This window comes from Acipenser ruthenus, chromosome 6 (genome assembly GCF_902713425.1).
Source record: "Acipenser ruthenus chromosome 6, fAciRut3.2 maternal haplotype, whole genome shotgun sequence".
Lineage (NCBI taxonomy): Eukaryota > Metazoa > Chordata > Actinopteri > Acipenseriformes > Acipenseridae > Acipenser > Acipenser ruthenus.
Genome location: NC_081194.1, coordinates 53,562,620 through 53,583,306, shown reverse-complemented (window position 1 = coordinate 53,583,306; position 20,687 = coordinate 53,562,620). Strand labels below are relative to the sequence as shown.

At 36.3% G+C, this 20,687-nt stretch overlaps 1 protein-coding gene across 5 annotated transcripts in view; it reads left to right on the top strand.

Annotated features, from left to right (window-relative positions):
- LOC117411466 (echinoderm microtubule-associated protein-like 6) overlaps positions 1 to 20,687 on the top strand; it is a 115,743-nt gene that overhangs the window by 92,800 nt on the left and 2,256 nt on the right. For 2 of the 5 annotated variants that reach the window (XM_034019044.3, XM_059025507.1), the window contains 14 exons: positions 7,938 to 8,016; positions 9,410 to 9,539; positions 10,307 to 10,405; positions 10,836 to 10,856; positions 12,553 to 12,726; positions 13,404 to 13,612; positions 14,016 to 14,173; positions 15,199 to 15,313; positions 15,694 to 15,882; positions 16,824 to 16,996; positions 17,386 to 17,548; positions 18,795 to 18,898; positions 19,133 to 19,286; positions 20,574 to 20,674. In XM_034019044.3, the coding sequence (XP_033874935.2) occupies positions 7,938 to 8,016; positions 9,410 to 9,539; positions 10,307 to 10,405; positions 10,836 to 10,856; positions 12,553 to 12,726; positions 13,404 to 13,612; positions 14,016 to 14,173; positions 15,199 to 15,313; positions 15,694 to 15,882; positions 16,824 to 16,996; positions 17,386 to 17,548; positions 18,795 to 18,898; positions 19,133 to 19,286; positions 20,574 to 20,674 (1,869 nt within the window). Of the gene's footprint in view, positions 1 to 2,511; positions 2,575 to 7,937; positions 8,017 to 9,409; positions 9,540 to 10,306; positions 10,406 to 10,835; positions 12,727 to 13,403; positions 13,613 to 14,015; positions 14,174 to 15,198; positions 15,314 to 15,693; positions 15,883 to 16,823; positions 16,997 to 17,385; positions 17,549 to 18,794; positions 18,899 to 19,132; positions 19,287 to 20,573; positions 20,675 to 20,687 lie in introns of those variants that run through there. The other 3 variants (XM_034019045.3, XM_059025508.1, XM_059025509.1) reach the window with 3 other exon arrangements.

Genomic DNA, 20,687 nt, shown 5'->3' with positions numbered 1-20,687 from the left:
TTGCACACAATGATCAATTCCAGCAGCTGTTTTTCCAAAGTAGAAGATAAGGAGACATAACAGTGCTATGTATTGCATTTGGATACTGGCAATATACCTACATTATGTGGGTGTCACAATCTGTTTACTGCTAGATGACAAGATAAACTAGAAGGAAATAAATTGATATTCATCGTTAATACATCTAGATTATATTTCTACCTTTGGATCTAATTCTCAATGCTATACACACACAGTTACAACACCTACATAATAGACCGCTCTATACAGTGTTGCTTCATATTTACTTGATAAGGAAAGTAGATGGTACATTAAGAAAAAAGCATAATTTATACAGTACATTTCACAGATATTATAAGCTATATCTGCAAAGCAAATGATTATTCCTGCGTGCGCGAGTATTCCCTTCTAAACCGTGTGTGCGCACATGTCAAAACATCATTAGAAAATGGTTGATCTAACACTTCTGGAAGACCTTGTTAATGCTGCTTTTCGGTGGGAGTGTTTTGGGATCGATGTGACTTATACACAGCAAGTACAGAAGAATTTTTTGCAGCAAGTACAGAAGTACAATTCGATTTCCCTACAAGGAAGAACAGCAGAACAGCAAAATTTAATTTAATTAATTACATTTTGTGAACAGAAAACAGTACTATTCAATTAATGTGCTGGATATATAGATGCCCATCTCTATCTACTAAATGTGACTAAATAGCCAGGCGGAACCCACAATTAATTAATTCCTCAAAATAGCATTGTGGGCACTCACCACGGAAAAATGCAGATTTCCATGTGCACGCAACTTTAGTGACATTGAGATTTATTAACACCTATTACTTAGAACTGTGCGTGCAAGTGCCTTACACAACATTGATAAATCAGGATTTAATTGTGTGCAACAATTAAAAACTTTGTGTGTACGAACAAATCAAGTCATTTATTCACGCACGAATGATAAATATAGGTTATTTGGAGCTTTTGAACACCAACACTGGTGTTAACTTAGCACAGTGGTAAGTGCTTTGTGAAATGTGACCCTATGTGCATGGGGAATACCATTCTTTTGTTATCACAAAAACATCTTAAGGTAATAATGAAAGCACATACTATGTATAAAATATATTTTTAAACTAACCTGGCCTACTAACCTGGAAGCCATTTCCCAATAACAGCACTACATGTGTTATCAAGATTAATCTTTTGATTAAGACACAACTACTTCCAATTCAACTTGGAAGTGTGTTTCCCAAAAAACCTTGTGATAATTCAACGTTCTCACAAGCCTTGTTTGGTGTTCAAGTATTGCTTTATAGGTGTGGTAAACACCAATTTGCATGTCTGCATGGTTTGCGTTGTTGTTCTCTCCTGAATTAACCAGACTTCTCTTGAGAGTTCAAGAGAGTCTGGAGACACAAAGGAGTTTGGGAAACACAAATTGTTAGCCAGAGTAAAGAAGATAACACTAACTGGTGTTGCAATGCACTTCAAGCAATGCTATGCTGTAGTTACTGACTAATGATTTTTCAGTCAGGACAATCTTGCGTTAAATAACTACCTTTATAATACAAAATCTTATAGATTTCCAAAAACATTGACCCCAGCAATGGGTAAGAAGAAAAATAAGTAGAGTAAAAATATTTGGAGCTCAGCCTCATCCTTTGGAGCATCCCAGTGCCGCCTGCTAAAATTACAAACATAAAATAATAAATCTATGCAACATGTTCATCCCGGTGAACAAAAAATATTAGGCAGAGGAGCATTGTATACTCTCCCCCTCCGGACGAGGCTGGGAGTGGGGTGATAATCCGAAAGCATGGCAAGACTGAGTTTGCGAAATAGGTTTATATACCTTATAGGTTAATGGGAACTTGCCAGTAGTAGGCTTGTAAATTAACCAATGAATGTACCAGGCACTTGTACTATAGATTGCCTGCCTGAAAACCTTGCAAGCTTTATGAAATTGCAGTTACAACGTAGTTACAGAGCAGTTGACTTACATTTACTGTACAGTTTAACTAGAGTCTTAATTCAATGTAAGTATGCTGCAGTTAATTCACAGTTTTTGTATGGGTATGGAATTTAATCCAGTTTCATGACGACTTAAATCAGGAGAGAGGTTGTACTACAGCTTGGAGAGGGCACCCGTCACCAGATTTGTTTCTCAATATAAGATAGCTAACCATGCTGAGCCAGGAATAGCCGGAGTTGCTTCTAGGAAGAGGTTGGATGACTGGATAAAATAAATACTACATTTGATCATTTATTTATTTATTGTCAACAGAATTTAATGTCATAGATTCACCACCTACAATGTTATTAATGTTATTGTGTGTTAGGATTCAAAATACGCACACAAACACTAACGCAAAGAATGCAGTTTGCAGTTGTGTCTGATGCTTATAAAAGTCACCCAGTTTATTTTACATTAATTGTGTATTGTTCATAAGCCCACACTACTATAGTATTTTTCCATGTTTTATATAATGTTTTTTTTCTTTCTTTATTTGCTAGAATACGTTGGCATGCAGCTTGCATGTTCTGAAGTATGGACAATAAAGAGATTAGTATGTACTATTAGCACAATGCTAACAATGGTGTTTGGGTCTCTTGTTGCACTTGCATGAATGCACCCTGTAAAATAAGCTTGATAAAAGATGTTCAGAGAAATGCCTTGCTGTAGAGAGCTTTCCTTGTAATTAGACTAATCTTTGACTAACTCTGTCAGATGCAAACATTGGTGAAAGGTGTTATTGTTGGTATTTCTGGATTATGTTTTAATGTAGTATTGCTAGTTGCTGTTCAAAGTTCACATAAGAAAATAGGTATAGCTTGAAAATGCCCCTCTTAGATCTAATAATAATAATAATAATAATAACAACAAATAGAAAATTATTAAATAATAACACAGTCTCCTTTTTTTGGCAAATGCAAATTTGAATTTTTTTGAAGTTTTAAATAGTTAATAGTTAAATAAATAGTAAATAGTTAAGCAAAGGTAACTTAAAAACAGCAGCCTGCAGTACTTGTATCGTTTTAACCTTAATCTGTCTACCACATTTTATTATCTACATTTGACACCACCCTAATGTAATAATTAATGGACTAGACATTTACCTAATATAATGTCTGTATATATGTCTGTATATATCCTATGTGTTTGTACACTTTTAATAATTACTCTTTTTTGTTTATCATTTTCCTAACTTTTATTTCATTTTTGTTTTTTATCTTTTACATTTTTGTACTTTTTTGGTTTTGTCTCCCAAATATTTTTTATGGGAGTTGTTCTTCTTCCCTAATATACTTTACACAATTAGGTTCTTACGTTGGCTTGTTGAGGCCATAAAAAAATAAAAAAATAAAAAACACGTTATGTCGAGGTCTTGAGAAAACCATTGCATTTTCCTGACAATCTCAGGAAAATGGAAGTAATGACTTCCATTCTCTCGAGATCCTGAGAGAAATTATTTTGTGATCACGAGATAATGGAACGGTTTTCTCGTGAACATAAGAAATAATCTTGTGATCTCGACATATTTTTTCCTGATGGACTCAACGAGCCACCGTAGGTTCTAACCCCACGTAGCAGTAAATCAGGATTGTTTTACACATACAGGACATAATGTTAAAAAGTACATTTCTAACACACTACACTGCAGATTCCATCTGTGACCATTATTTGGAAACAGTTACATATCTTTTTTTCCCTCCATTTGTCAAAGCCTACCATCATTGATACTTCACAATCAGTAAAACAAGATCAAAACAGTTGACTTCTTATAAGAAACTCTTAATATTTGTATTGTGTTTTAACTTGCTTTCCATTGGAGGCAGGGAATTGTCAAGTAAGTACCTTCACATAAAACACATTGGAAAAACTACCAAAATATATACATTCTCTGTACATTCTTAAATGTTAAATATTTTATATGTTTAATCTTTTACTTCAAAAAATGATGAGACTTGTAAGTATCTTTGTAGGCTTGTATGTAGGGATCTAGAACTGCCTTTAAATTAAATTGAAATCACCTTTGCCCAGTTCAGTAAATTGAAGACATGGTATATACATGCATTATTAAATATGTGTGTGTGTGTGTGTGTGTGTGTGTGTGTGTGTGTGTGTGTGTGATTGTGTGTGTGTGTGTTACAGTAAAAGTCTGAGTCTGGTAAATCTTAAATTTTACCAGTAAATGTCAACATTTACCAAATAAGGTGGTAAATGTCAGAAATTCTGAAATATAAATTGTCAATTAACAAAATAATCATTAATGTCGAAGAATATATTTATTTCTGCATACACATTGAAAATAGGTCAACACGGTACTGAACAATATTGTGATCCACTTATGTAGAACATCCAACATTCTGGTAAATTTGTGTATAAAGCAATTCACAATGGTGTTGAGGATATTATACTCCAAATACATTATAATTTGGTGAAAAATAACATTCTGTTGCATGCAAATAAAATCATTTAGTACCTTTTTTTTGGTTTGGTTATGACACAAAACGCAACTAAGACACTCAGTGAATAGATATGTTTACTTATTACAGCATGTGGCACTTGGAGTTACAGAGGACTCCTAAAGCCTTACAATAGCTCTTTTTGTTGGAACACTTTTTTTATTGCACATACATCGTTTGAACCCTTGGCCACCAGAAAGAGACTGCTTAGAAACAATTTCTCTGTCATGTTGGCACTACATAAATATGCAAAAGTGATTTGAAATACATTCAGTCATTAGCCAAAGGAACTTGGTTATTCTTGAGATTTAAGGGTAAATGTCAGAAGTAAACCGGTATCGCTTGACTTGGTAAATGTCAACGTTTACCAGTAAATCTTAAGATTTGCCAAGTTTCTAACTTTTACTGTAACATATACACAAAATATGATTGTGCAAAAAAGTAGAGGTCATTTTTTTATTTTATTTTTCAGTAGCATATAGAAGTTGGTAACAAGCCTTGCTAGATCAAATACAGCATGTAATAGTTACAGTGTAAAATGGCTTGTTCACATACTCATGATTTGAAGAATCTTTAACTGAAGAAAAGCGAAAGGTGAAGCTATCAACTTTAAGGCAGCTCACAAAGAGCAAGTTTTATGTCATGTTAGTTTTATCAAACAACATAAAAGGTGCTTGATTGGCAGCACCGGAAACTGAAGTCCTGAAAAGTGCTGTAAATCTTAGACCATTATCACTGTGCCACCAACCCCTCAGCGTGCTATTGATACGATGACTTTCGTTTTGAGGCTCTTTTTTCACTGCTTGTTAGAACGTTTTTATAATAATATTTTAAAAAAAACTACTGCATTCTTAATTTAAAACAAACACATAGCACATGATGTTTTGCATTTTTTCTCTTAATAGTAAGCATATAAGTAAGGGAGTGAGTATGTATTCTGTGTAATGGTGGCGTAAGTACTTTTGAAGCATTGACACGCTTCTTTCTTCCTATTCCATAGGAGCTTTAGTACAGAGTTTGCCCAGTGATGCCAGGGTAGGAGTCTTCTTTGTAGACTGGTGCACTCTTTCATTTTTGAACTTTTTTGCTGGCATGCTTGAAAAGCATGATTTGTGCCACACAGGAATGCCAGTTCAACTCTGAAGGCTGCTTGTGCATGAGTAAAAAAATAAAACAACAACAATCCACAGCAAAAAAGGTCTGACAAGTACATGACTTAACTGTGCTAAAATTCTTACTTGGCTTTATTTGCTGCTTGCCAGGGGATCCAGGTAAATTTATCACTATTTCAACTGCCTGCCAATTTCCAGGTCAGACTGTTTTCTGTGTACATGTATTTTTTTTTGTTTTGTTTTGTTTTCATCTTGCCTGATGAAGGTTTAATACTTCTTTTGCCATTATCACATCAGGACTGTAAGTAGTAACTTTAAGTTACTAACTGAACCTGGTAATTTACTATCCAGCTTTTATAAACCAAGTGAAATATTATAATAGGTCTTTTATGAGATCATTGTTCAATATGCAAACCAACAAATATTGGGTAGTGATTTACCAACTATTCCTGGCCATGACTGTGCAAAATAACAATTGTTATACAATGTAGGTGCTTTAAGGTATAACAAGAAAGAGCTCTTTTAAACTGCATTGACCATTTTAATCAACTTATAGTACACACCTGCATTAAGTCATTGTGTCGTTTTGCTTTTTCATATAAAATCACTGTAACCCCTACACTGGCGTCTGTTTGATATGTGCAACATACTAACTGCTATTCATTCTTTATTTCAGTTGTACCTGGTATATTGTATGTATTATAGTTATTGTAGAGGGATGGTTTTATTGTTTAAAATGTAAACAATGGGGGGCTCCCGAATGGCGCATCTGGCAAAGGCACTCTGCTTGGAGGGCAGGATTCACCCTATAGCCTGGAGGTCGCCGGTTCAAGTCTAGACTAATCAACTTCCCACTGTGGACAGGAGTTCCCACGGTGCGGCACACAATTGGCCGAGCGCCGCCCGGGTGGAGTAGGGCTTAGGTCGGCCATGGTGTCCTCGGCTCACCGCGTACCAGCGACCCCTGTAAACTGGCCGGGCGCCTGCGGGCTTGCCTGTAAGCTGCCCAGAGCTGTGTGGTCCTCTGACGGTGTAGCTCTGAGGTGACTGCATGGTGGGGCTGCAGAGTTTTGCAGATGAGTTAATAAAGTCACAAAAATAACAGACTTATTTATCCTGTTTTTTTCTTGCATCCTTGATGTGAACTGTTTTTAAGGCTATTCAACATTGATTGTATTCTGTATCCTGCTAAATGGAAGTGTTGAGGTTTAGAAATGCATACTTTGCACACTAGCAATGTGGTCACAATACCATTTCATTAATGTTATTAAGTATCCTGCCACGTAATGCATTCATTCCGTAATGTGGTGGTTTTCAACCCTTATACTTAGGTACCCCAATGGTCCAGGGTTTTGTTTTAACCAGATATTCTCTTTTTTTCAAAGCACTGTTTAACCTAAGAAAATAGTCTTTTCCTTTTTTTATTTGTATTGCATTTAAAAGTTGCAGTGGCTGTCTGTAAGGGCTGTAAAATTCACTGGATAACAATGCATATTTAAAACAATTTAGTATCTGGTTGAAAAACAAACATGACTATTGGGGGTATTTGAGGACCAGGGTTGAAAATCACTGCTCTTTAGTGTAAGTGGTTGCCGGTGTCTTCAACTTTTACTGCTGTACATCAAGGGAATCACCACAAAAAAGGGTACTTTTTTAATGTCCAAAAGGGAAATCAGCATAATTATCTATTTTATTTTTGAGTCAGTCTAAGATCATTCATCAAATTTCTCTTTTTTGGGCTGCAAGATAGACACAGATTTAGAACATGGAAAGAAGTAACCCAAAATATATATAATAAATATGTATACAGTTTTTTCACATTTTAGATTATTAACATAAGTAAGTGATATTTATGCTGTATTATATGTCTTCAGTGTAAGAGATAGTCCAACAATGATTTTATTATTCGTATGTGTACTTTTTTCTCACACATGAATGCAAAATGCTCCTTCCAAATGTTCCATCCAGTTTACTATGCACAGCATTGCATTTGTTTTAATAAGACATTGTTCTTTAACTAGAAACGATACTAGATAGATAAGATGGTTCATAAGTTCAGTACATCTAATCATACCTAAAGGCCATAAAGCACCAAGCAACTTTCAAGCAATTTTCTACTCTAGTAAATCAAGAACATTTAAATGTTGTGACTTGAACTATTCTTAAGGTGAAAATTGCTTAAAAATGTCATCTTCAAAAGCTGCCAGAAAAGTTTGCCTGCTGTTTTATAGTCTAAATACTTTGACCTCAGATTCATCTTTGCCCTACTGACTGTTTGGGCCCAATGCACTCTATTTTGAAGCCATGGGACGTAGTTAAAGGAAGTTATTGATACAGAGTTTACTTTTCTTTTTATTTCAGGCCATCTGTCAGCAGAGCTACCCCTCAACCTGAGAAACTGCAAAAAAATAACATGACAAAGAAAAAGAAACTTGTGGAGGTCAGTATAAACTGTTTACTCGTCTGCCAGCATTAAAAGTGATATGAGTTCAGCTTTTCAGCTAGACGTCTTTAAGGTTTGTCCAATTTGGAATTGGTTTTGTTTATTATAACTATATAATGGTATGTATTTAGTCAGAGAGTGTCTGCCTAGTGAGCTCGATAACTGGGCTTGCCTTTTTTCATACAGTTTCTCTTTAAAAATATCCTTACAAAATTTTAGAACAGTATAATTATTTTATATTCATATGTCAATAAGATGTTTTGAAGGTCGAGAAGACACTGATGTCACAACACTCAATAAGGATTAAAGTAGTTTTTATGCTGGAATAATTCATTCCAACCTTTATTGAGAGAATATTTGTTGCCTATATTTAAAACTGTGAACAGGGCGTGCAAAGGGTGTAATAAATGCAATGTCCAGGCAGGGTTTTGCTCTCAAAAACTGTTTATTTAATTCAATAACAAAAAAGTAAACTTCTCAAAAATAAAGCAGGTCGCCCCTATACCAGCAATGGTATAAGGTAAGCACAACACGGTGAGTTGCAGTCCCAAACAAAACAAACAAAACAAGTCAAGACACTCCAGTAACCACAATCCCTCCATGCATGAAAACTGTGCTGTTGGTGCGAGTGTCCGTGAAGTGCTGGTGGCGCTCCGTTGTGCTGTGCTGTGCAGTGAGATAGTGAATCGGTCATGCGCTGGCTCCTTGGCTGCAGCTCCGGTCTCCGTTTTACTCCTCTGCAATGACAAAAACAAACAACAAACGCAGGCTCCGGCTGCTTAGTCATACACTCAGTGTAAAGCGGCGCACTCACGTAGCTGCGTCCCCTTTGTACTTCCAAACTCCTCCATGCAATCAGCTCGGCGCCCCGGTGTAATCAATCACTGCTTGGCCTGCAGCTGATCGCATGTGAGTCGTTTCGTATACTGACAGCTACGTGTCCCCACCAAGATGGCCAACTTCCTGTTTCCACCGACCGTCGAGTCAGCCCGTCTATGGGGAAGCGTACTACCAACCTTACACAGCGCCCTTTCTGGTCGGGAGGGAGATTTACATTGATTCTTCCTCTCTTTATCACAGAGCCTATAAGGCACTGTGGACACAAGAGGATGCTGAAGCGTAGCTATTTACAAAGCAAACAGTTGTCTATGTAAAGAAGTTTTTTGCTAACGAGGAATAGTATCATATTCCATATGACTGAGCTACAGCTGTAAATTACATTTTTTTTTTAAATTAACGGTACGTAACTTGTTTAAGAATCCTTTTAAAGTATAGTGCACAAGATGACGCTTCAAATAAGACACTAAAGCTCAGATGTTTAAATTGGTTGCATCACATGACTTCAAATTAAAATGAAAGAGTCTTATGTCACATTTCTTTCTACTTTCAGGAGCTTGTCTTGGACCACGTGTTTGGATACAGAGGCTTTGACTGTCGTAACAACCTTCATTACCTCAATGATGGAGCTGATATCATCTTCCATACTGCTGCTGCAGCCATGGTTCAGAGTCTGTCAACAGGTAATGCAGACATGGTTTATATCAGAGAATGTAATGCATGCTTTAGTGCTACATCCTTTTAAAAGTTTACTATGGTATATTTTAAGTTAACCTGCTTATACTATGCTTTTATTATATTTTACAACAGTTGGATTTGCTTTTGCTATGATCCAGTTTTATGCACTTGCAAAGCTGTAACTACATGCGAGGTCCAATTAAATGTAGTCTAAGTAAACGTATTCTGCTCTGCAATTGGCTTTACGTTCCTGGTTAAGGGAGTAAACTCAGATGAGGCTTTAGTTTGCCTTATCGTGCTCCAGCCAACAATACTGGTCAGACCTTTAAAGAGCCCAATAGACATTTCCCAGGCTGTGGCCTACCGTACATAAGGACATAAATACACTGCTGAGTAAATATGTTTGTGGTCATGTTAAATGCTTAGGTAACCCTAAGGTTTGGTTCCCAGGGACACAATTCAGTTGTTTTTAAGCTCAAATAAGCATTTGGAGGTGCATTTCAAAATTTAAAACTACATTTAAGATGTAAATTCAGTATTAGATTCTTCATTGAGTAAACTGTATTTTTACAAGAATATTCCTATAAAATCATTGCTATAGTGCAGTCATGGTCATGTGAATAAATACAAAAAACTGCCTAAATGACTTAGAACTCTAATTACCATTATAAGAAGTGATGGGTATTTGCCCTATATATTACACAACAAACAATGTTACAATGTACAGTATGTATCCATACAACAATGTTACTATCATTTGGATTCCCTTTAGGAACACAGAGTTTCTATCTGGAACACACAGATGACATCCTCTGTTTAACTGTAAATCAACATCCTAAGTATAAAAATGTTATCGCAACTGGGCAGATAGGTAAGGGCTCTTGTCTCTTTACAGAGGAGGTGCATGTGTGTGTATGTATGTGCATACAGTTAATCTGTACATTCAGACAAAACATAACCTAAAATTAAAAGCATGTATTGCCTGATTGTACAAATTACCATCCTGGTGTGTGTGTGTGTTGTGATTTTGCACGTATTTAAACACTTTTTTTTCTATAATTATTATTTAATGGTTATGGTTGTTTTATTTAGTTCAAGTTCTGCCTTTTTAGTTTTGCTTCGCTGTGCATTTGCCAGTTATTGGATGCTTTCTGAAAAATCCTTCTGTCCATGTCCATTTTTTTATTCTTTTAATATGCTTTCTTCTGGTGCTGATGTCACGATCAGCATTAGAAAAAAATGACTTATTCCAGCTGTTTTCTTTTGATGCTTCGTCATTTCCCATTGCCCACCAACAACAGGCGATGTTGCAGATCCAGCAGGTAAGATATTGCCATTCTTTCTTCTCACTTTATTTTAAGCTCCCCTTCAAAGTCACTTAGAACAGCTTGTCTCTTTATTTGCTTGTGCTATTGCATTTATAATTAAACTAATAGTTTTTCTTTCATATAAACATCCCCAAAGATCTTTATCATAGACAGGTGTTTCCATGTATGGCAGGTAATACCTGATGTATTAACTTGCCATGCTTTTATTAAAGTAACGTATCAGAAAAGATTGCTAGTACAGTACTAATGGATGCGTTAAGAGTGCAAACAGGCAGACCACAAAAAATCTAAGTCAGTGACAGTAAGTGGAACAATAATCAAATCTCTTACAGAACACAAATACAAAGGATTACATGTATTCCTTAATTCGCTGTAGTACAGTTTTCACTTCTACCCCTAATCTTGATTTATTTCAATTCTATTTCCTGTTTACAAAGTTTCAGAGTCCTCCATATTGGAGTGGACTCCTCCAGCATAGGCATCTGTTTTTGGTCAATGTTAAGCAACTAATTGTGTAGGGGATATTTTCATGGAAAAACTTGATTGTATTTCTAGAAGGAGAATCCGCCCACTAATCAACATGTCATATCCAAGCACCATAAAAACTGTGTGGCTTGCATTCTTCAATTCTTTGTGTTTGGCCTCTCAGTCACGTGCGGCAAGGCCAAACAGAGAGATGGCCGTCTTTAGACCCTCAGCCATCGATTCCCTAAGGTTTCCTCCTATCAGCGAGTAGGGTTTTTTTCCTTACCTGAGTGCCGAGTGGTTCGTATTTACAGTAGTTTCTGCAGGGTGTGTGGCAGGGCGGAGAGGCTGGGTTCTCCCTCAGTGGATTTCATGTACGGAGGGCAGGCCCTTGTTTCAGCTGCTTACTTTTCATTCATCCTTTTCCTATTTTTGGGGGTAGGTGGCATTGCGCCACTGCAGTTGTTGCATTAACCATTCGTCACTTCCTTTCCGCGGCACTAGTCTACATGATGTCATCGTGTTTTCGCTAGTCGGCCAACATTGCGGATAGCTGTCAGCACCCACGGACAAGGTCTCCAGCCAAATTCATTAAATCATCTGTTCAATTGCAATTTAAATCGTTCACATTGCGGATTCTCCGTACTGAATGCAATTTTCCCCAAGTAGCTTTAATAAAAATGGTTATGATTTAGTCGTTTTAAAATTTGCACACACACTGCTTTAAATTATAACCAACAATGAGTTGCTCTGGCAGTTGCCAGGACAAGGGCTTATAAATCCCCTTTTGATCTACGAGTTCAACTAAGAGCAATTCACTTATAGTAAAACATATTTGCTCATACGAGTAAAGTCCATTAAGAGCACATAGTAAGTACAATAAGTGGATAAGAATAAGAGCAGTTACCAAAAACATATACATGTCTAATGCTAACAAAGTCATTTTCCTTATACTAAAGAATACTATTTTTTTTTTTTTTTAAGTCTGTCTAAATGTTTTTTAGTCATTTGAGAAATGCAGAGGGGAAAACGACAGTTGGTCTTATAAAAATTATGATTATGGTTCCATGTCAACAATACTATGGGAAATATAGCAACACAAGTTTGGTATTATTTTTGTTTTGTCAAAAACATACTTGTGGCATTTCAATAAAAAGTTACATTACATGCTCTTGTTATATGGAAGTTTATTTTCCGTGGCTTATTCATGTATAATAAACTCTAGGTACAACTCCTTCTATTCACGTGTGGGATGCCATGAGCAAACAGACTCTTTCCATACTGCGCTGTTCCCATGCTAAGGGTGTCAGCTATGTGAACTTCAGCGCCACCGGCAAACTGCTGCTGTCTGTAGGAGTCGATCCAGAGCACACCATTACAGTCTGGAGATGGCAAGAAGGTGAGGCTCAGAGATTTAGTAGTTTTGTAGTAGTTTTGAATTCTGATCTAGGACAAGAGTAAATATTGCTATTTAAAAAATACTGTTTTATTTTAAAGGTTATCTACAAAATATACCAAATTCAGCCTCTTTGCACTGTCTATATGTAAAATAAGGAATGTATTTTAAATATCTAAACTGTGTCAGATCTCCCATTCACTCTATATAAATCATGTTGTTTTTGTCCTCCCGGGGGTGATTTATCGACACCTTTATTGGTTTATGAGCTGCAGCATCGCAGTTTAGATTATTGAATTAAACCTGTTTCTCTTCATTCCTGTAAATACATATTAGAATATAAACCTATAGTATGTAGTATACTGTGACCAGGTAGCATTGAGACTCGGAGACCAGCACTTCACAGTTTATGCGAATTTATTTACAAATTACAAAACAACAAACACACAATCCAGCACCGTATCTTCACCATCACAATTCTCAACTAACACCCGTGATCACCCTTTTTATACACCTGTGGATCCATCCACATTCCCACGTGTTTTTGCAGGGAGGAATTTAACCCCCTCCCTGCCACCAAACATTCCCCACATACCCGTGCCCCGGCAGGGTTTTCACCCAGCCACATACACCTAGAGAATCCCTAAGACTGCTGAAGTTCTTTGCTGTTGCTGTTCCAGGTGCCAGAGTTGCTAGTAAAGGAGTCCACGCTGACAGGATTTTTGTCGTGGAGTTCCGACCGGATTCAGACTCACAGTTTGTGTCGGTGGGAATAAAGCATATCAAATTCTGGACTCTGGCTGGTGGTGCCTTGATGTACAAGAAGGGCGTTATCGGTTCAATCGAGGATGCAAGGATGCAGACCATGCTTTCTGTTGCATTTGGTGCTGTGAGTTAAATGTTACAGTTTTTAACTTGTGTGGGTCAGGTAAATTGACATAAAGTGTAAATGGCTAATGCTTTATGAATACAGCACTTTATTACACTAAGTGTAGGCCTCAGAATACAATATGTGTATTTTAAACCAAAAAAAGTTTTATAGTACTGCCAGAATTGTTGTAATATATACAGTACTCTCGTAAGTATATTGAATAATGACTAATGTCTCAGTGCATGTCATTTTTGTTTTAATTTACTGCTTGACATTTAACTTTAATGCAATTTAGCCTGAATAAATCTTTACATTACTTTTTTCCCCATGATACATGTTTAACTCTTCATTTGTTTGCTAGGGCAGAGCATTTAAGGCTTTTTGTGCATTTGTGAGCTGATAAAAATGCATTATTTTACAGAATAATCTTACTTTCACTGGTGCCATAAACGGAGACGTGTATGTGTGGAGGGATCACGTTTTGATTCGAGTGGTAGCTAAAGCACACACAGGTCCTGTCTTCACCATGTACACGACTCTGAGAGATGGGCTGATTGTCACTGGAGGAAAAGAAAGACCGTAAGTCTAAAAAAAGTCTTAACTAACAGGTAATCAATCACGCTTTGGGAAAGTTCTCGGTTCTTTTGAAACGGGTGGAATTATTTTCTCCATAAAGAGTGTACAATTGTTCCTTTGTGCATGTTTTAAAAAACACTACTCAAAACAACTTTAATCTCCAAGTCAGCTGTAAATGTTGTAATATACTCAAATTCAATAAATATGTAAATGATGTAATTACTGGCTATTCAGTTTTCATTGTATAGCATGATAATTAATCATAATAAATGGCATGTAGAACTAGACAAAAGACTGAGATTTAGACTGAGATTTAGATGTCTATTTTACGTTCAAGATTCCTTGCTGCTTGCATAATTTTGTAGCAGAAGTTTTCATTTCTGGAAGGGTTAGGTTATTCTTTTTTTTTTTTTTTTTTTTACCTAGGGAGGCCTAAGGTTCAAAACCTGGCTTACCTTCAAAGTTAAATGACTTTGGTTGACTTTAGCTTTCAGTGGTAAACTTATTTTCTGTTGTGCCAATGACATAAAACAGCCAGATCAAAATCTGTAAATTAACACTGCGCTAAAGTGTTTTCTTGATGTTTGGGAAATGGGCAGTTTAAAAAAAAAAAAAAAAGAAAAATCATTTTAATTTTGCCAAAACCCATTTTCCAAGTAATTACCTTTAAAAAAAAGTTTGTATGTATTAATTCAATGGAGTAAAACAAACGTGTTACATGACAAATCAGTTACATTTGCTAGTTTTATAATATATTTCCATTGTCAGTTTACGGCCTCAGTACGGCAGTATGGTAGTAAACATGTCAGCGTCCCAGATGAGAGGAAAATTAGCTTCCAATCACTGCAAAAATGAATTGCCATGGAGTGTTACTCAATTGTAAAGGTGAGGGATGAGCAGCTTTTCTTGTTATGAAATCAACACATCAGTAAATACAGTAGGTGTGTTTTGATTTATTTAATAGCTGCCGGCAAATAATCAAAACATATGAGTATCCGCACACCCCTCCTTTTTATTGTGTGTTTCAGGACTAAGGAAGGTGGGGCAGTCAAGCTGTGGGATCAGGAAATGAAGAGGTGCCGTGCTTTCCAACTAGAGACTGGACAGCTTGTGGAGTGTGTGAGGTCTGTCTGCAGGGGAAAGGTAAGAAACCTAAAATAGGTTATGTGATTTACGGTTCAACAGAAATAACGAGAATATGACACAGTAAAGTCAATTAAAATGCTGTAGTAGTTTAAGAATCTGCTATCTCCTTCTGATGCATAAACTAGACATTCTGTCTCTCTCACTTGTTTTGTCCTCTTGGTCCTCAGATTAGCAAGCAGATTTTTAGCAGGAGGGAAATTTTAAGTTCATGCAAGTTTAGCCGAACAATATTTAATGAATGGCCAGATGATTTGGTGCCAGCTTTTGAAAAAGATAGCTTGATTTGTTTTTAGTGGACTGTGTATACCAAAATCTGCCTCAGCATGATAGAATTGCAAAAAAGCGCCATTACTGACACGTGATTTTCTTTTAATTAGGGTAAAATATTAGTAGGAACTAAAGACGGTGAGATCATTGAAGTTGGAGAGAAAAATGCAGCCTCCAATATCCTGATCAATGGACATATGGAAGGGGAGATCTGGGGCCTGGCTACTCACCCCTCCAAAGATATGTTCATCTCAGCAAGCGACGATGGAACAATACGAATCTGGGATCTGGCAGACAAAGTGGGTATCAAAACTAAAGGCACACAGAATTTAGCAAAATCAGAAACAATAAAAATGGATTATGTTTTTTATTTTTTTATTTTTTGTAAGCACTCACAGAGCTGACCCATATACTGTAAGACTCTACACTTTACATTTTTTTGTCTTAATCTTAATTTTGTAATGCTATATAAAGGATAAATACCTTGCGCAGTGTTTCAAGGTTATAGCTGTAATAGTTATTTAAAACATATTTTATGGTTGGTCGCTCATTTGCGTATTTGAGGACTGGAAATGAAAAGCAAAACAAATAGCAACATGATTTATGCTCTTATGTACTGCCCCTCATATTGATTTCAACACCAACACATAGCAACAGCATGTTTGTGCCAAGAGGTGTTGATTTATATTTGCTTGAAGTCAAGCAGTTGGCAAAGTCTGATCTGTTGGCTAGTGTCACCTAATCATTTATGTGTTAATGTGTATATATATGTATATATGTAAGGGGATATTTTGTAAATATACCACACAAAATTGCAGACCATTCCTTGAACTACCTATTATATTTTTGTATCCTAGATTGGTGGTATTCCTTTGACAGCTCTTTAGTTGTGGTTGCTTAAAAGTGACTATTAAATTAAAACAATCCAGTGTTTAATGCTATCATTTCTTTGTTTCTGAGTGAATTTGCCTTTGAATTTTTTTGTTTCTGTTTTCTTCTAAATAATTGATCCTAGGCTTTAACTAAGCCACAAGTACACCCGTGCTAGTTAACGCTGCTAGTACGTACATTTTGGATTCATACAAGCCCAGAAATATGTTAAACTTGTCTATAACCCCAGCTCTTTCAAACAATATTTTTTATAAAACCTTAATTTCATCCATGTCGTAAATAATAAAAGTAAATATTTCATATCAAGATTTTGAATTTCTCCAAGAACATGGTTTTGCCTTTATTCCAGAAATTATTGAACAAAGTGAGTCTGGGCAATGGTGCCAAATGTGCAGGCTACAGTCCTGATGGAGAGATGGTCGCAGTTGGCATGAAGAATGGTGAATTCATCATCTTCGTGGTGAACTCACTGAAAGTCTGGGGCAAGAAACGGGATCGCAATGCAGCCATCCAGGACATCAGGTGGGGTAACATTGCACAGGAGATCATAAGAAAGCAAAACACATGACAGGGTGTTCAAATATGATCCAATATCCGCACCACGAGGGGTGTTGTTCGTTAAACAGCCCAGACTTGCTTATTGTGGACGAGATTTGAACACCCTGGAATGTGTTGTGAGATTCTAATATAGCACCCCCCTACCCCTCCCAAAGTGAGTTGGTTATCAAGTGAATCAATCAGGCAGTGGTTCTAAAAACTCATGGAGACGTATCTGCACTTGTTGGAACGTTTTTTAGCCACTGAGATCGCTCCCTCTATTCTTGCCATTTTATAATGTGAGTTACAGATTCAACTGTAACCATGAGACCACGTGACAATAAGTATTGTTTTCTTTCTGATGTGCCGTCCAGGTTTAGCCCTGACAGCAGGTTCCTAGCTGTGGGCTCTTCTGAAAGCACTGTTGATTTCTATGACCTGACATTGGGTCCATCTCTGAACCGGATCGGATACTGCACAGATATTCCCAGCTTTGTTATCCAGATGGATTTCTCTGCTGACAGCAAATACATTGAGGTATGTGAGGAAGATACATAGCTAATACATGTCTAATAATCAAACAAATAAATAAATACATAAATAAATAAATAAAATAAAATAAATAATTAGATGAAGTGAAGAAGAATTCAACCAAAGTACATTTTGTTTGGGTTTTTTACACTGCTGATCTGAACATTATATTGTTCATAGTATTAGTAAGACATTTTTATTTTTAATAATCCAATATAATTCAAACATCCAAAAGTGGAAGTCAGTCTCTTTAGTTTATTTCTGTTTGTACAAATATGGAAAAGCTCAGGAAGGTAATTGTTTTAATGATTGAAATGACTGCAGTAATTTTGATTTACCTCTGTTCTGGTCAATTGAATAGACCCCACGTTGTCTTCCTGCGATATGTGATGCAAGAGCATCCAAGAGCGACTGTACATTTAACTCTGGCTGGATTTAATTCACACTGTGGATTGGCAGCCAGCCCAGCAGACCACCTTGAGACTTACATGTTGGTTGAGTTGATCCCTTCCAGGCATCAAACCCACAACCTTCAAATTCATTGTAATATAGAAAACCATAGGAATCCACCAGGCTGGATTGTATAATTTTTATTCTCGCATATTATAAACCAGGAATATAAACCAGGCTTATTAAGCAAAATGTTTTATGACTTGGCAGGCCCTTATATAGAAGTTATTTATTTAAAACCACCAACTGTCCAAACAAAAGACTTGCATGTCTATGTTATGACAGATGCGAGCCTTAGGCTAGATCCTTTATTGACATATCAGACACTTATTAATTTGTTTCCATTTAGTTGAGTAACAAATGGCACAATATAAAGTGTCATGCCTGGGGGGCATCAAATTACTTCAGTCTAAATGAAGTAAACAACAACAGTTGATGGGATTGTGAGAGACCCTGCAGTCAATTGTAAAAATTAGAAATGTTTTCTGCAGGCTTCCTTTTATTTAAATTCTGTATCAGTAACACAAAACAAATCAACTATATAAAAAAAGAAAAAAATAGTGGATCAAATTCTTTTGAACTTTTGTCTGGATGATTTTGTTATTATTAAAGTGAATTTACAGTCCTATAATCCTACAGTGCTATCTATCTTGCCTTGTAGAAACTGACTGCCCTATTAATTGCCCTCTTTACAGTGCCTTGTGGTATCAGTTGCATAAATAAATACAAGTTGTCTGCAAAATCAAGTCGGTAAATCAAAAAATGACAAAATCCAATACAAAGAATGTTCTTCTGTCTCCAGGTTTCCACTGGTGCCTATAAACGTCAGGTTCATGAAGTTCCTATGGGAAAGATAGTGACAGAGCAGTCATTGATTGAAAGGATAACATGGGCAACCTGGACCAGGTAACCATATTCACATTTCTGAGGCTTTGACACCGAATTACTGTACACTAAAACTAGGACCTTCATTCCACCTTTTCTTCCTGAACAAATGTAAATAATTGTACTAGTTTCTTCTTCATTTTTATCATTATGGTGTTAATGACGTAATTTATTTTGTTCAAAATTCTTCTGTCTGTCCTCATTAAATACTTTGTGTATGTGCCCCTTGTTTTATCTATTGCCATTCATTTACAGCATTCTGGGTGATGAAGTTATTGGAATCTGGCCAAGAAATGCTGACAAAGCCGACGTGAACTGTGCCTGTGTCTCTCATGCTGGGCTAAACATAGCGACTGGAGATGACTTTGGTTTGGTGAAACTTTTTGATTTTCCAAGCACTGAAAAATTTGTAAGTTGTTTATCTTGTTCAGTATACTGCTTTAAAATGTCTGTGCTCCCATTTCCTGGAGTGTTTAAAATACCGTATTCCTTCGAATTTGACACCCTCAAATTTAAGACACAGCCCATATTTCCTACCCTCAGTTTAAGGAAAAAATAAAACATAAAAATAAAGATGCATTTACAACCTCAATTATGCATATAAGAAAATGACGTATGGAGGCAGATTACAGCCGTCTGCTCTCACACAGAGAATTAGTTATGTGCTGATTCTCATTTCCAGTCGTGATTACTCACACCTGTTTTTTTTTTCCTTTTTGTGAACTGTAGTATCGAAAAATACAGGGGTCTGATCAGCATTTCTGATCTGTCCAAGCTGGTACTGTTTGTTAGAACTGGAAGCTAATGACGCTTCTTTGAAAATGGCTGCCTGTATGTCATGGATGATTCGAGATCGGGCAGTGACGTTTTTGTTTGTTTTTTCTTGGCTGTCAATCACGTTGTTGTTTGTATACTCGGGTAGTCACGTCTTTTGTTGCCAATTTTAATACACACATCACTATACTCGAATGTAATTTTTGAGAAGAAAAAATTGGTTTGAAAAGTGATTATTAAATTCAATGGAATACAGTAGTTGTGTTAAGCAGAGAACATGTTGATTCAATTTCTTTTCACCTTTGCAATTGATAATGTACTTTACCTAATAAATACATGTGTTCTTAAAATTGGATTATTCTGTTAAGCTTCAGCTAGGAAGCATTTCATTAATAAGTCGGTCATCAGCACTAGACCTGATTTACCAGTTTACTTGATGCTGGGAGGGCAATAGCAAAGAATGAAGGATTTTTACAATGTAGTTTAATAAACTGATTTGTTGTTTGAGAATAAGGGTTGTTATAATGATTTAATGATATGGAGGAGCTAAACATTTAACATAAACATTAATGTAAATAAATGACCTAATCATTGTGCATACATTGAAGATGCACAGATGTTTGAGAATGGAGCTCTCTTTGCCCAAAAACAATTCATTCATTCTTTGCTGGATGAAGTTTCCAAATCTCAGCTACTATTGCCGGGATACCTCTCTTTTAAATTTCTTTCCCATTCCTGATAGTAATATATTGCAGCACAGTCTAATTGGAGTCAGCAGCTACACCTGCAAAAGCTAAAACTATCACAAAAGCCAAAAAATACTATTAAACAGATTTACTGTGGTATTGTTACCCTGGCAAAACGATTTTTAGTATTTTGTTGCTACTACTTATTTCAGTGACAACTTTTGCTTTTTCTACAGGCCAAACACAAGCGATATTTTGGCCATTCTGCTCATGTGACCAACATACGATTCTCATATGATGACAAGTACGTGATAAGCACTGGAGGTGATGACTGCAGGTAAACTACACGA